Source organism: Pseudopipra pipra, chromosome 9 (genome assembly GCF_036250125.1).
Source record: "Pseudopipra pipra isolate bDixPip1 chromosome 9, bDixPip1.hap1, whole genome shotgun sequence".
In the NCBI taxonomy this organism is placed as follows: domain Eukaryota; kingdom Metazoa; phylum Chordata; class Aves; order Passeriformes; family Pipridae; genus Pseudopipra; species Pseudopipra pipra.
This window is the reverse complement of record NC_087557.1, coordinates 24,432,784-24,446,766: the sequence shown is the minus strand read 5'-3', so window position 1 is coordinate 24,446,766 and position 13,983 is coordinate 24,432,784. Positions and strand designations below refer to the sequence as shown.

The 13,983-nt window shown below is 38.7% G+C and overlaps 1 protein-coding gene across 8 annotated transcripts in view; it reads right to left on the bottom strand.

Annotated features, from left to right (window-relative positions):
• Positions 1–13,983, bottom strand: part of BEND5 (BEN domain containing 5) — a 907,022-nt gene that overhangs the window by 538,640 nt on the left and 354,399 nt on the right. For all 8 annotated transcript variants that reach the window (XM_064665271.1, XM_064665265.1, XM_064665267.1 and 5 more), the window contains exon 5: positions 12,716–12,932. In XM_064665271.1, the coding sequence (XP_064521341.1) occupies positions 12,716–12,932 (217 nt within the window). The remainder of the gene's footprint in view (positions 1–12,715; positions 12,933–13,983) is intronic.

The following is a 13,983-nucleotide window of genomic DNA, read 5'->3' as shown; positions in this document are numbered from 1 at the left end:
CCTTTTGAAATCAGGATACATCCACATGTAATGCTTTAAGATGCAGTGGACTTCTGAGAGGAAGCAGCCTTGCCTATATGTTAGCCAGAATTGTTTCTGTGTTAGAAGAATTGTTTCAGGCTGTTGGAATTTGGGATCACTTGCACAAACAACATACAATCAGTTTACCCAGCTCTGGCGGGGTGAAGGTCGCTCCCAGAGAAATTAAGCTCAGACTGTACCTGGAATAAAAACTGTCATAGATGGGTATTCTCATCTATAGGTATTCCCAACTGCAGATGGGTATTCCCAGCACACAGGATGTACTGTGAAGCTGCTGTAAGGAATTCTCTCCGTGATCATTGTGGAAATAAATCTGCCACCAGGGGTAAGTTAAGTGCAGTGGGGGAGATCTGCTGAGGTGGGATCAGTTCCAGAGGTTTACTATTAGGACCCATTACTTTTATGCAGCAGGCTGTGATCATTGCCTTATAATCATTATGGAGTATTTTTGAATCAAAGAAAGAAAATGTTCAAAGTCCAAACACCATTGTTATTTCTAGTAAATTCCTGTGTAAAAGCGATTCCCAGAAAAGCCCAGTGTTCTGAACTGTCTGTGCATGTGGGCTCCCTATTGTGTTAAAGACACATCTCCCATTGATGTTTTGTTAATAGATTAGGTAGTGTGTGCTGCTGCCAGAGTACAGGCTATCCTACTTTCTAGCACGTGGAGCAACTTCTGAAGCTAATCAAGGAAGGTATCTTTTGTGAATTAGTATTTTATGGCTGTTAATCATCATCTGTCCAAGGTCTTTCTAAACCTCTTGTTGTGATTCAGCATTATTAAATGTAAAGTTAATAATTTGTGACTGTATGAAAGAAAAAAGAGCTTATCTGCATTTCAAAAAATATCTAAACATAAAAAGGGTCATTCCCCTATTTTATGTAAGAAGAGGAATTATAGAGCAACTACTCTGTGGTCACCAGTTGCAGGAGAGAACTTCTTTCCTTCAGAGGAAGATGGAGCACGTCAGGAAATCTGTGCCGTTGTACTGTATGGTGATACGTGAAACTGGGGTGGAAATAATTTTTAGAATCCAATTTGTTCCCCAGACGGTAAAAAATGAGCACAGGTGCAGTTCTGATCAGATAAGGAAAGACACAGGAGAACAGCAAAGGATTTTGACATGCAGTTCTAATTCATTTCTACCAAAAGTGCACTTGGCCGATAGGGGATATTTTGGAGATGGTTGGAAGGTGTACAGGAAGCATCAGTTTACCTTTCTTGGTATTACCTGGTGGTTCATCCTGCAACTGGCAGTAGAGAGCACATTCTAGGGGAGATGGTTGTCCTGGACCTTCGCAATACATTGGTTTTCCTTTTTTTCTGATTTAATTTCTAACGAGCAGAGAGTGATTTATTTGTTTTGTAACACACACAGAAATTCATTGTTGTCCATTGAGGGAAGTCCAGATTTCTAAAAGAAGAGTTTGTATTTGTCTGTGCTTCTCTGGGAAGATTAAAATCTGAGATTTCAGAGGCCACAGCTACTCTGCTTCATTATTGTCATAGCAACAAATGATCTTGAAGCACTGTATGCAACATCTATAGCCATTTGCAGTATAGCTCCAGTTACTAACTTGTTTCTGTTAATGGCTGGCATGAACCAGTCTCTGTACTCTTTGCAATTTAATTGATGAACCACAAAACAAATGGTCATAGTTAATAAAATTATATTTTGCCATCTGTGTCCAGTAATGAGAAAATCTGAATTATAGGAATGAAAAAGAAGGGTTTTTTTCCAAACAGATCAATGCATCCCACCTCTTTGTCAGCATTAAATTAGATGTTATCTGTGGCTGTGTGTTTCTCTCCTTGGTTGCCATGGCTAATGGGAATTTCAGCCAAGATGGACAAGAATTCTGTTTGACCATGAGGAATATAACACATTTTCCTTTGTTTTCCTGTGAGTCTGTGTAGCATGAGTCTACAGTGTTATTTGGTCTGAGTGCATCCAAGTCTCATTTTGTTCAGCTCTGCAGTGTTATTTGCTGTTCAAAACTTTATCTGTTTCTATAAAAGAAATGTAGAGGATATGTGCAGTTTTATTCCTAAAGCTCTGAAGGATTTCAAAATCATCTGGAGCTGAAGGCAAATCTGGTGCTGCCACAGTATCTTGTAAGGATGATTACAACAGCAGAAAAGTACACCTCTGAAACATATTCTGTTTTCCTGAGTTCACATTCTGAGCAGTTTGTTCTCTTGAGAGTGAGGATATAAGTTGTCTGGGTTCTTCATAAAGAGGCCACTACGTTAAAAAAGAAAACAAACAAACAAAAAAACCCAAACAAAAAACCACATAACCTTTTATAATTTCTCTAGGAACCTACCATATTATTAATTCCCACAAGAAGAGGTGCATGGTCCTCATGCAGAAGTTACCAAAGTACTTGATGTTGATGACTTGATTGCCTAGACCACATAAAGGATGGAGATCACTTCCTTAAGTTTTAGAGAGGAAGACAGACTACAGGCAAGAAGATTACAGAGACAAAAAAGATGCAGTGCTGCTGAGCACCCTGTTGTGTGCACTAACACCACTCTTGTTCTATGCATTACCCTTCAGTTTTTGAAATATTCATTGTTTGGATTAATATCTGTGTCTAGGTCTAAGACAAGTCGTGATGGATCTCACTGTATTGCCCAAATATCTCCTATTTTTTCAGCACCTCTGTTTTAGTCTTCATCTGTTAATCTATAAAGTGCCCTTAATCAGTCATCTCTGACATTCCTATAAATTTTCCATCAGACATAACGCATTACTGGCTATTTTTCATTCTCAGAAGGCAAATAAGAAAAACAGACTTGAGGTCTTGAATCACATAAACCGTGCAAAATAGCAGACTCTATTTCTAATTCTTTTCTTTAATATTGTGGACCATGTTTTGAAAAGCTCAGCAGCTGCAAATAGGGCCTGGTTTCCAAAGTGCTAAACTTCTTTTTGGTGTGTAAATGTCAAAAGCTGGGGTTCAGTTTTGTGTATGAGGAGCTCCGAAAGGAGAAGTTTGTGTTTTCAGCTGCTCCAAGTGTGAAACAGGCCAATGGGCTGCGCTGTCCAGGGTCCTGACAAGGACTTGACAACCCAATTCTGCAGTGGAACTCCATGGAAACTACCTGGTTGGTCCGGCTGACCTCTGAAAATGAATGCCAAAGGCTTTCCCAAACGATCCAGGTTTCTTCAAGAGCCTCCTTTCCTATAAAATATTTTGGAGGTCTAAAAAAACCATGGGTTTTCTTTAAGGATAGGCATGAGATTTCCCTTTATGCCATTCTGCAGAAGAGTTCAGAATTCATAAATATGGAAAAGACTGGTTAATATTTTAATTCTAAGCAACACAGACTTAAAAAAAAAAAAAGAAAAAAAGAAAAACAAACAACATTTAACAATGTGCAGCTGTTACTAATGAACTAAGAAGCTGATTAAAAATAGAATTATGGATATTAATGCATTATTATAATCCACCATAATGCAGAAAATCTAAATGGAAAAAAGTATGTATTATAAAATCCCAAAGTCTTTAAATTCTGAGAAAGTAACAGTCCTCTTAAATTTTAACTAATTAGGACTAAGTGGAAAATTGGATGCAATTAATGGGGAATTAAAAATAAATGGGAGAAAAATTACTTCTGAAACAGATTTTTCTTTCATGCATACTCATGAAAATTCCTGAAATGGATGGTATCTCTCCTTTGCCTTCCTCCATGTTGCACCTTTATTAGAACATCAGATAAGGTGGTTCAGAAAAACACACTCTCTGTAGAAAGGTATGTCCACAATTCTAGGGATTCCGAGTGAAAATATTTGACTGTGGGCCTAGGGCTGGCTTTTTTTTTCACTGGAAATGTCATGTAACTGAGGCCTTTTCAATCTGTGTTCATTTTCTCAGATTGTTCTCTGCTGCCACAGTATGGTGCTCAGCTGCTGTTTGAAAACATGAAAAAGGGGATCTTTATCGGAGAATGCAGTTCTTTTCATGTACCAATATGACTGGTTGCCATGTAAGATCTCTTTTAAAGAGCATTTAAAAGGCTTTAAGCTGTATCTTATATTTCCTAAGAAGTGGAAAAACAGTTTTCAATTAAGTACCTACTGCTTTACATTAAAAAACTCCTGTCTCCTCATGTTATTTGTATGTCGTTTTGTCTTCATAACAAAGGATAAATATTGCTTTCAGTATTTGTGGATTTTAGCAGCACTTCAGCAGCAGCAGGTATTTTCTATGAAAAATACTCTTTTTTTTCAGGAATATCATGATCTTCTAAAAAAAAATATGTTTGAGTGTAACATGATGTCTTAAAATAAGGATGGCACTCTCCTCCCTTACGTGTAAGTTTGACTTCCTTTGTCACTGCACTATTCTTTGATTCAAAAATACTTTGCTAACAGTGCAGAAAAGTAGGGGCCATTAAAATCACACTGAAAGCAGGAACAGATCACAGACTACATATAATTTCTCTCCTCTGTGCTTTCTTACATGTATTACACTGTCATGAGCCTTACTTTGTCACTTGAAGTACTTATGTTCAAACACTTGGGTCAACAGTAAGGCTTCACTTTGCCAGCTGGGGCCACCTGAAGTACACTGCTTTTGTCTATATTGTCTTATACTCTGCATCAATATATGTTCTTATTTCTTTATTTTCTCATTCTCATATAATATAAGGACATATCCCCCAATCCCTTCTGACATATAAGCTGAAGTCTTCTTAGAGCCAGCTTTCAGCTTTCAAATCTTAAGGACAAAAGAGAGAAACACGTGCTTGGCAAGGTCAAAGAACTCCAGGACTAGCACAGATGTCTTATGCAGAAGGCCTCAAACACACACCTTACTCATACACTGCAAAAAAAAAAAGTTGCTGAGCAATGCTGGGATTCACTTTACACACAGACACTGAGCATATTTATGGAGAAGTGCAAAAAGGGCTGCAGAATATTTTACCTGAACCAGCTTCTCCACCTAGACGTGAACAAGCCAAAAACGAGATGACAGAAAAAAGGAATTCTTTCTTTTATCAAATCTGAAATTCGTTTTTGTTCATCAAGTTATTTTAGAATTATTTACTAGCTATAAACCATTACAAGATGAAAGATGAATCAGAAGGGAGGAGAGAGGAAGGTATGTAGAAACCTCCAACCTTGACTGAATGTGACCAAAAGAACAGTTTGTTTGGTTTTGAATCTTTTGTTTGTTACATTATGTTTGCAGTGGGAGTAAATGGCTTACAGTCTTTTACACAAGTCTTTAAAATTTTGTCCAGTGGGAATTTTTGTAACACTAGCAAGTTGTTTGAAATCATATTTACCTCGTCATGCCTTTGCTTTATTCTTACACTACAATGAAGTTGCTGGCCAAGTCCATTGGCTATCAATGACTGGCAAGTAAATTCTTTCCATATCCTGTGACTAGATCCCTAATTTAGCTCTCAGCTTCAGTGCTGTCAGTGCACTCCAGATAAAGGTGCAATGTTAGACCAGCAAGCCCCTGGATGCTTATTAAAATAGATTTTAAAAAGAACTGAAACGTAAATCAACCAATAACCAGATCCATTTACATTTATATAAGACTAAAAACATTATTACACCTCTTTATTTTTTATGTAGGTTTGGCTGGAAACACTGAGAATCTGGGCTTGAAGTCCAGGATTTTTTGATCACTATGTTTTTACCTGTAGTCTTGTTGTTATAGTGGTAGTACAAGTTCATGGCAAAACATTAGGGCATGAGGCCCAAGTGTTGATTGTTCTGACCCTGGAGCCTAAAGGCATTTTTACACACATTTAACTTGATGCCATGAACTGGGCCAGTGATTTCAACCCATCTATTCAACATGCTTAAGTTTAAATTCTACACTCTGGTGTTTTGCTGGATTGCAGCCACAATGCTCAGTTTACATAAATTATGTGAACAAGATTTTGCCTCAGGTATTTAGAGATTTTAATATAATATATTAACATTATAGAGCTAGTGTAAAGCTAAATCAATAAATAGCACTTTCTTTGGTTAAATTAAAAGGTATAAATCCGAATCCTTTGGACTGAGCAGACTTTGAAATTGTTTAAATAAACCTTCAATCCCAAGGTTTCGGCCCTACAGGTAATGTGAGCCAGGCTAACCATCTTCTGGGTCTCCAGTCAAAGAATAAAGATTAAAATAGAACTCCAGCCCCACAGATGCATTACACAGTCACCACTCAGGAGATCTAAATAGAAACCAACTCAAACACAGTCAAAATCCCAGCAGAGTCGATGCAGTGAAGTGCTACGGGGCAAATGTAGTTAATAGCTCCACATAGCACCATTTCCCCTCCACGCAAGTACACTCAGCATCGCTATCAACATGGTAATTATTGCTTAATGCTGTGCTACAAAGGAGGGAAAACAAATTTCTGTAAATGGAAAGGAAAGAAGATTGAATGTATTCTAGGGTTTTCACAGCGTTCTAAGGGCCTTATGCACCTTCCAAATATATTCGTGGCCTGCAGGGCAAGTAAAGAAATTTTACAACTATGAAAAAGCTCCACCTTGGTTTATACACAGGACCTCAGACTTGCTTGTTTTTTGAGGAAGTGATATTAATTGGTTGTGCTATGTTATTTCCCAAGCCCCAACGAAAAGAAGGAATTCTGGTGAGCACTGAACACGGAAAGTAAAATATGTTCTGCCTGTACCCACAAGTTTAGGGTGCAGTAACTAAAGAAAACTGCCTGGATCGGACAGTTGAACTCCGTGCATGGACAAAACTGGTTTGTCCATTGGGATTACAGTTCCCACACAGAGTTGTGTGGCACCACATCAAGTAGAAAATGCTGAGGACCAGAATGACTAAAGCCTGCCTTTTACTAGAAGTTCACCATTGCCATGAAACAAGGATTCAGATCCTGAAATTCCTCCCTGTACTTGGGTGTTTGTTCAAGTATTTCAGGATCTCTGGCTAGATCACTAATGTTTCCTTTCCAGTTTGAAGCCTGGACAAACCCCATACTATTCCAGCTCCTCTGGAAAGACAGGTGTTCCTATTAGGGGATGGAGCAAAGACATAAAGACAGAGAAGACAGACTGTAGATCAGGATATAACAGTACCTGAAATGGCACTGAGATATCGAGTGCCCAGAAGAGAACGTGACTACCTCGGGCAGCCCGGGTATTTAAAAGACCTAACAGCTATTTTGGATTTGCCCTTCACAACTCAAAGAGATAAGGAGAATGAATAGGAAAGAACAAAGCAGGATAAGTAACATAAGAGCAGAAAACAAATACCACAACTTCTTTCTTCTAGCTATCTTAGCAAAGTACAGACTAAATGGAAAGAAAGGGGAAGGTTAGATTTGAGGCAAAGAAAGGGCAAGCCAGATGAAGGACAAGTGTGGAGCAAAGGTGAGATGAAGAGTGTGACAGGGTAATGGGGAGAGCCATGAAGCAAAAGGCCAACCTGCACAGCTACAAAAAGTCCAGTGAAAACTTCAGAAAGGTCACTGACTTTCCAAAGGTTTCCCTGTGTGGCTACAGGATGAAAGGGTGCAGCTTGGGACCTATGCATGAAAACAGTTTGTACAGACTAACTTTACCACATATAATTCATTTACTGTCAATTCCTTTCAGGAGGTTTTCTTCCTAATAAACTGGATCATAACACTTTTTTTGCTCAGATGATTTCTTACCTCCATGGACTTTTTATGCTCAAGGCTGCTTTTTTTGGTGAAGTTCCAAGTATTTTTTAACAACAGTTTTTTAAATGGAGAACGGTAGTTATAAAACGTGAGCTGCAAAATGGACTTAAGACTTGAATCCTTCTTCCCAATTTAAGATTTTTTACTCATACTTAGATAAAGAGTAATTTATGCAAACCCTTCAAGAAATTATTTTACTATATCAAACAGTGCTCTTGCTGGAATTTAAGAAATAACCAGCTCAAACATTTAGTAACCTTGCATGATATTAACTGTAAATGATGATTTTATTGAGTTTGTTTTTTTCAAAAACTACATATTGCGGCCAACTTACACCAAAGTATTTCTTGTTTTTACCATGAACAGTTGTATATATCCTACAGACAGATGGCAACTTTCAGCAGTAACATAATTTCGCCTATCTTTCCTTGTCTATGATTCCCACAAGCCAGTTTATCTCACAGAACTCCCTTTAAATTGTGACAAAGAAATTTCCCTTAAAAGTGATGGTATAGAATAGTCCCCTGTTATTTTTCATGTTATTTATATAATTTCCCTGGTAGCACACTGTGCTATTACATGCTATAAATCATATTTTATTTTGGAAAGAACTGCTGGTGGTGTTATTTTTAGATCCAACTCTACTTCTGCTGATATCAACCCAGCTAAGAAAATAGCTGTAGGAACATTTAAATCTCACATACAGTTTTGGGATGATATCCATATTATGAATGATGTGGGAACAGCAGTACTATAGGAGTAAATAGATATACCACTGACTGAAGAGAATGTGCCCTGAACATATGTGTAGCTGCACTTTTACACTACTGAAAAACAAGAAAGTGGCTTTACTTTTTCTGTGGCCTTTTTCTGGCCAACTAAATTGCCACAGCTTGCATTTCCATGACATTTTGACCTAGCTGCAGCCAAACCCATTGGAAAGCACAGTATCTGATCCCAACAGGGTTTCAAAGGTATGTTACATCACACAGAAGCCTGTAACTTCTATTTTTTTTTTCTCAAAGACCAAGAGTATACTTCTCGTTTACAGAATTGTTATTATATAACCTAAAGTTGAATGCAGAAAAGGGAAATTTAACCTTACAAAAACTGCCTGTTTTCTTTGCTTCACGCTTTGCAGTGGTCATAACTGAGCAGTTAAAAACGGACCAGTAGCAAACACAAGAACTGATCAACTATTTTTCCTGGGGTACCGAGTCATTTGGACGCTAAATAAGGGCTGCAGGATCAATGAGGCAGCAGTGTGACAGCTGGTGTGCACTTTCACATCTTAGGGCCCCACTCTGCTCTCTCTGATACCCCCATAAATCAGGAGGAGCTTAAGTAAATTAGAAGCACCCACCAAAGTGGTGTGGAGTCAGAACGAAGCACCAAGTGTTCCAATCTGTGCCACTCAGTATTCCATATCTGACTTAAGAGATTGGCTCCCTTTCAGAGCTCTACATTAGACATATTGCCTTCTTGTTTTAAAATATGTATGTTTAATATTTAATTTAACAGAATTCCATATTTCAGTCTCAGTGTACTGTGCAAGTCCCTTTGAGGCTCGTGGTTTGTATGTGCAGTTGCAATTCTCCTCAAGTGTAATTTGGAAGCACCATTGCCTAATGGGGTGAAAGGAAATATCTGCCTCCAATTAATCTTGGCTCTCTTTTGAGTGAGAAATGAAAGTATTGCCCAGCCAGTGATGATTTGAGTAGTGGGCTACAGGAGTTGAACCAGGCTATCCAAAACTTCTTTAATGTATTATGTGTGGTAGTGGAATACTAGTAGAGGTCTCACCAATTGTCCACATGCTTCAAGTCCACACAGGTAATTTGGACAACCAGCTTCAAATGACAACACACTCAAACATTTTGCCAACTCTGAAATATTGGTTATAATGCTACACACATAACTGTTATTGCACATCAGACTGTGTAGGTATCATAAAATAGGTACAGTTAAAGTAAACTGATCCTGTGCTTATATTTTCACAGAGATATAAAAATTATGTCACGCTGTAAAATATTGCATAATACTTGCTGAGAAGAGAGACAGATCAATAATATGCAAAAAACTAATTTCACAGTTTAAAAAAATGCTCACAGATTTTGAACTTCTGGTCTGTTGGGACAAACCATAGAAAGTGTGAAGTTACCTCAGGCCAACGATGGCAGAATGAAAATAGCAGTTTAAATGGTACCTGGGTGACCACCCTAGCTCTCTTGCAGGAGAGACTATTTTCAAGACCATTTGGCACACCTAGATTGTGGGATAGCTCTCTAAAGTAAAGAATATAAACATTAAAAGGTCGGAAATAAAACAGCTATCCATTGAAACTGGCAATGGGAATCTTTGCCATTTGGCTCTGAACCACTTTGCCACTCTGCATTCTAATGCCAATTACGTGTCCCACACTGATATTTGACTTTCAATTTTCATAGAATTACTGAAAGTGTTGAAGGAGTTAATGGAGGCATAGTACTTTCTTCAGAGAAAATATGAAATTAGATTAGAAATCAGATTGCCTTGAAAACACTACATGCAGCAAAATGTGCACCCAGAAAGCCTTCAGGAGTAATCATTTAACCATGGTTTCTTGTGACTTGTGTTTTACTGTTCCACGACACAGAAAATTAAAAAGAAAAACCAAAGATCTGTGCTGAGATTCTGTTGTCTCCAAGAGTCCCAGTTCAACACCTCACAACCCAGGAGATGTGAAATTGTTTCAAACCGTTCTCCACCCTCACAATCACCGGCTGCAGCAGGGGGCTGTAAAATTCCCCTGGAATGACCCCGAGGGTGTCAGTGGCTCCATGGTAGCTCAGCAGATGTGCTGCAGCTTTCCCCTTACATGTTATCCTGCTCCAGCCCTGCCCAGCAGGAGGACTCCAGAGTTTGTCCTCAGACGGCATCTTTAAACTCCCTCTCACCATGTGGTGCCAGGGGTACGGTCCCTTGGCCAGGAATAGAGCTTCTGAGGGCCTCTTTATGCCAATCTGATTCCTCTTATCTTACATAAGGGGCCAGAGCAGGGACAGAGCTCACTTTCTGAGCTCTAAATCTCTCCTATATGGCACGCAATTCTCCAAAGTACAGCCAGCTTCTGCTTTTATGGAGCACTGTGCAGTGAAGAATGAAGGATCCTGTTTTTCACCATTTAAAGATGTATGATAGCAACAAAGCTCTATGTTAAAATATTTAACTCCAGGAGAACTTATGGAAATTGTCTATTCAAGCTCAGCAAAGACATTAAATACCAAGCTGTTCTAGGACAGTTGTGTGTGGAGAAAAGCCAGAAATGCTCTGAGATTGTAACGTTACTCACAAAGATTCCAGCCTGAGCCTGATTCAGAAACTTTCCATACAGACCAGGCATGGTGAGCTGTAAAATGTTACCATATCGATTCCTGCAAAACATACTCTGTGTGTACACGTAGATATAAAATCAGGACTTATACACAGCACATTTCCTGCCATATTTTGAGTGGCATCTGTTTGTTTGGTTTGCTGAAATATGAAAAATAATATTTCGCGACTACTGGAAACACGACGCTGACAAGATTTAAGAGTATAGCTCTGGCTGTCAAAATGCAGATAACAGACAAATCCTTCTATCTCAGTGTTTTAATCAGTCAGATCAGGGCGTTGATGAATATGCAAATTTGACTGTTTATACACTCTTTTCAGAGTGAAAGGAAACAAATTCAGTTTCACTATAGAATTAATGACAGCTCTGTCCTCTAAGATTAATAATTAAAACTCTACACATTAAGATGATAGTGCTCTTTCCTCCCAGCCTCTGCAGATTTTACTTTTTTATTTTTTTAATACCCCTTTCCCTTATAATTGTTTGTTCCCCTAATTGGAATGATTAATTATTAATGCCAGTTCATGGATATGCAATAGTCACCTTTAGAACAAGAACTGTACTTTAACTATAAAAAGGGTTAAAAAAACATCTTCTTTTGTTAATTCTGTTTTCACTCTTTTCTGTAAGTTAATTTTTTCCTCCAAGTTTTATGCCACCATAGGGATCTCAATGGCCTGCTTTAATGCTGGAAGCCTTTTATTTATTTCAGTGCAGGGTATACATATGATTTCATTTTGATTTTCACAATCTATGCTGGGTTTCTTCTTAAGAAGAAACTGCTGCTGGGATCAGCAGCCTTCACAGGAATCACAGCTTTCTGTTTCTGAAGCACACACCGAAAGTTTAGACCAAATCAAACCTCAGAGAAAAGATTAAGAATGTGGTACAAGTGCACTATAAAGTCTGAGAAAGCAGAAGTTTAAAAACCCAACAAGATTTGAGCTATTATTTTTTTTAATCTGATGATTTCTGGGTTGACATGGGAGTGGCTGAGTCATGCTTGCCAAATCCTCTGGACAGCCAACATTTCAGAGGAAGATTATAGCAAAGTAAACAGAAGTTCAGCCTTACCATCAACCCTTCTTCCTGCCCCAGAAGAACTGCGACACTCAATTTCTGTGTGGCCACTAGGATCTACACAGACACCACTAAAACCCCCTTCTAATATCACATCACCAAAGCAGGCATTTTTAAGAGTAAACAAAATAGGTGGTTTGTGTATGTTTTGCATTATTTTATCAAGAAAAGTTATCTTCTAGTTTAAAAAACCCATTTCTTTCTGAACAGAAAAACCTCTTCCAGAAAGACAAATGGTCAGACTACTCTAAAAATCACATTTCCTCAATAGAGCTGTTTCAGTTTCATCTTTTAATGTCTTTAGAGGTGAATTGATCCTACGTGGGAATTTAGCATGGCCTCGCGCATCGCCAAGGAAATACTTTATGTGAAATGAAATTAGCATTTGTCTATATTTCACCGAGCAGGTACACTTCCTCCTGTGTCATTGATAGCAGCAAAACAAATATGTGCGTGTGAGTGTCTGAGCAGGGCTGATGAATTATATTCTGTAGGCATTTAAGGGCAGACATTCATAACCAAGCCTGCTGGCTGGCGAGCGGGGCTGGTACTTACCACGCTGAGTCCCAGCAGTTCCCTGCAGAAATAGTCCATGTTCCTCCTCTGGAGGGTGTCAAGGTAGTGCTGGAGGCGAGTGTAGGTGTAGGGGTAGCAGTAAGCAAACTGGTAAGTGTCGTCCTCTCGGTCAAAGCAGAAAGCAAAAGACATGACATAGTTCTTCCTGTGGTCTGGGCAGCGGTAGTAGTACACGTTTTTAGAGGGTATTCTTTGCCTAAAAAACCAAAAACACGTATGTGTATTTATTTCTTGACACGTATATATGTTGGCATAAGAAATCTGAACAAAAAGGTTACGTGAGGTTCAAATTTCTTCTAAAGGAAATGAAGTGGAGGGGCTTGAACAGCTCAGGAGCTGCGGAGCAGGGCCCAGAGCCTGTGTTTGGGAGCAGTGCAGACAACTGCCATGGCAGAGCCCAGGCATGGCACAGCTGCTGGGACTGCAGCTCTCTCCAGGTGCCCAAGCTGGCAGAGTCACCACAGCAGGGCAGAGCATCGTATAACCAGGAAAACCCACTCCCATAAAGTGAAAAGGATGCACAGGCTGTTCAAGTATCCTCTACTTTGCTATCGAGCTTGTGCAACTTCATAGCACTACACAGGCTCCAGACAAACCTCTGTCTGGAGTATGGTACATCCTTTGTTACAGGGCTGACTCACCAGCACAGAGAGAAGGCATAACTGATGAAGGAATGTCAGTAAAAGGCACCATTGACAGAACTGAATTACTGAAATTCAGGACATCTTTATGACTTTTTTTTGTACTTAACAGTCAGGGCATACATATCAACACCTATGCAATGAATGGGAGAAAAGATAAACTCTTGAGGTTAAAAAACCCAAACCAACCAATCAAACAACAACAACAAAAAAAAATCAAACAAAAAACTTCAGGTATGGAAAATAACCAGGCCCTAAATTAGAAAGCAAAGAAGAAAAGGGTATTTGGTCCCATTCCTAATTGGACAGTTCTGGTTTATCTGACAAGATAGAAATGAATATACATGATGGTATATAATGATAATAAAGACATTTATGTCATTGTTATCAAGCTGGTATCTGTTTAAGGAATAACAAATATCTGCCTGCCATCTCTCACCCAACTCCAATTATTCTGTTATTCTTCAGCAGAAATTAGTAATATTTCAGAAGGGGAACAAAAACTTGTTCTATGGATGAGAGACATTCACTATTTCTGTTTTTATGCTTTCTTCATTTCTTAGATGGAGTTTCTAACTTTATTTAGACAGGATAGTCTCCAATCAC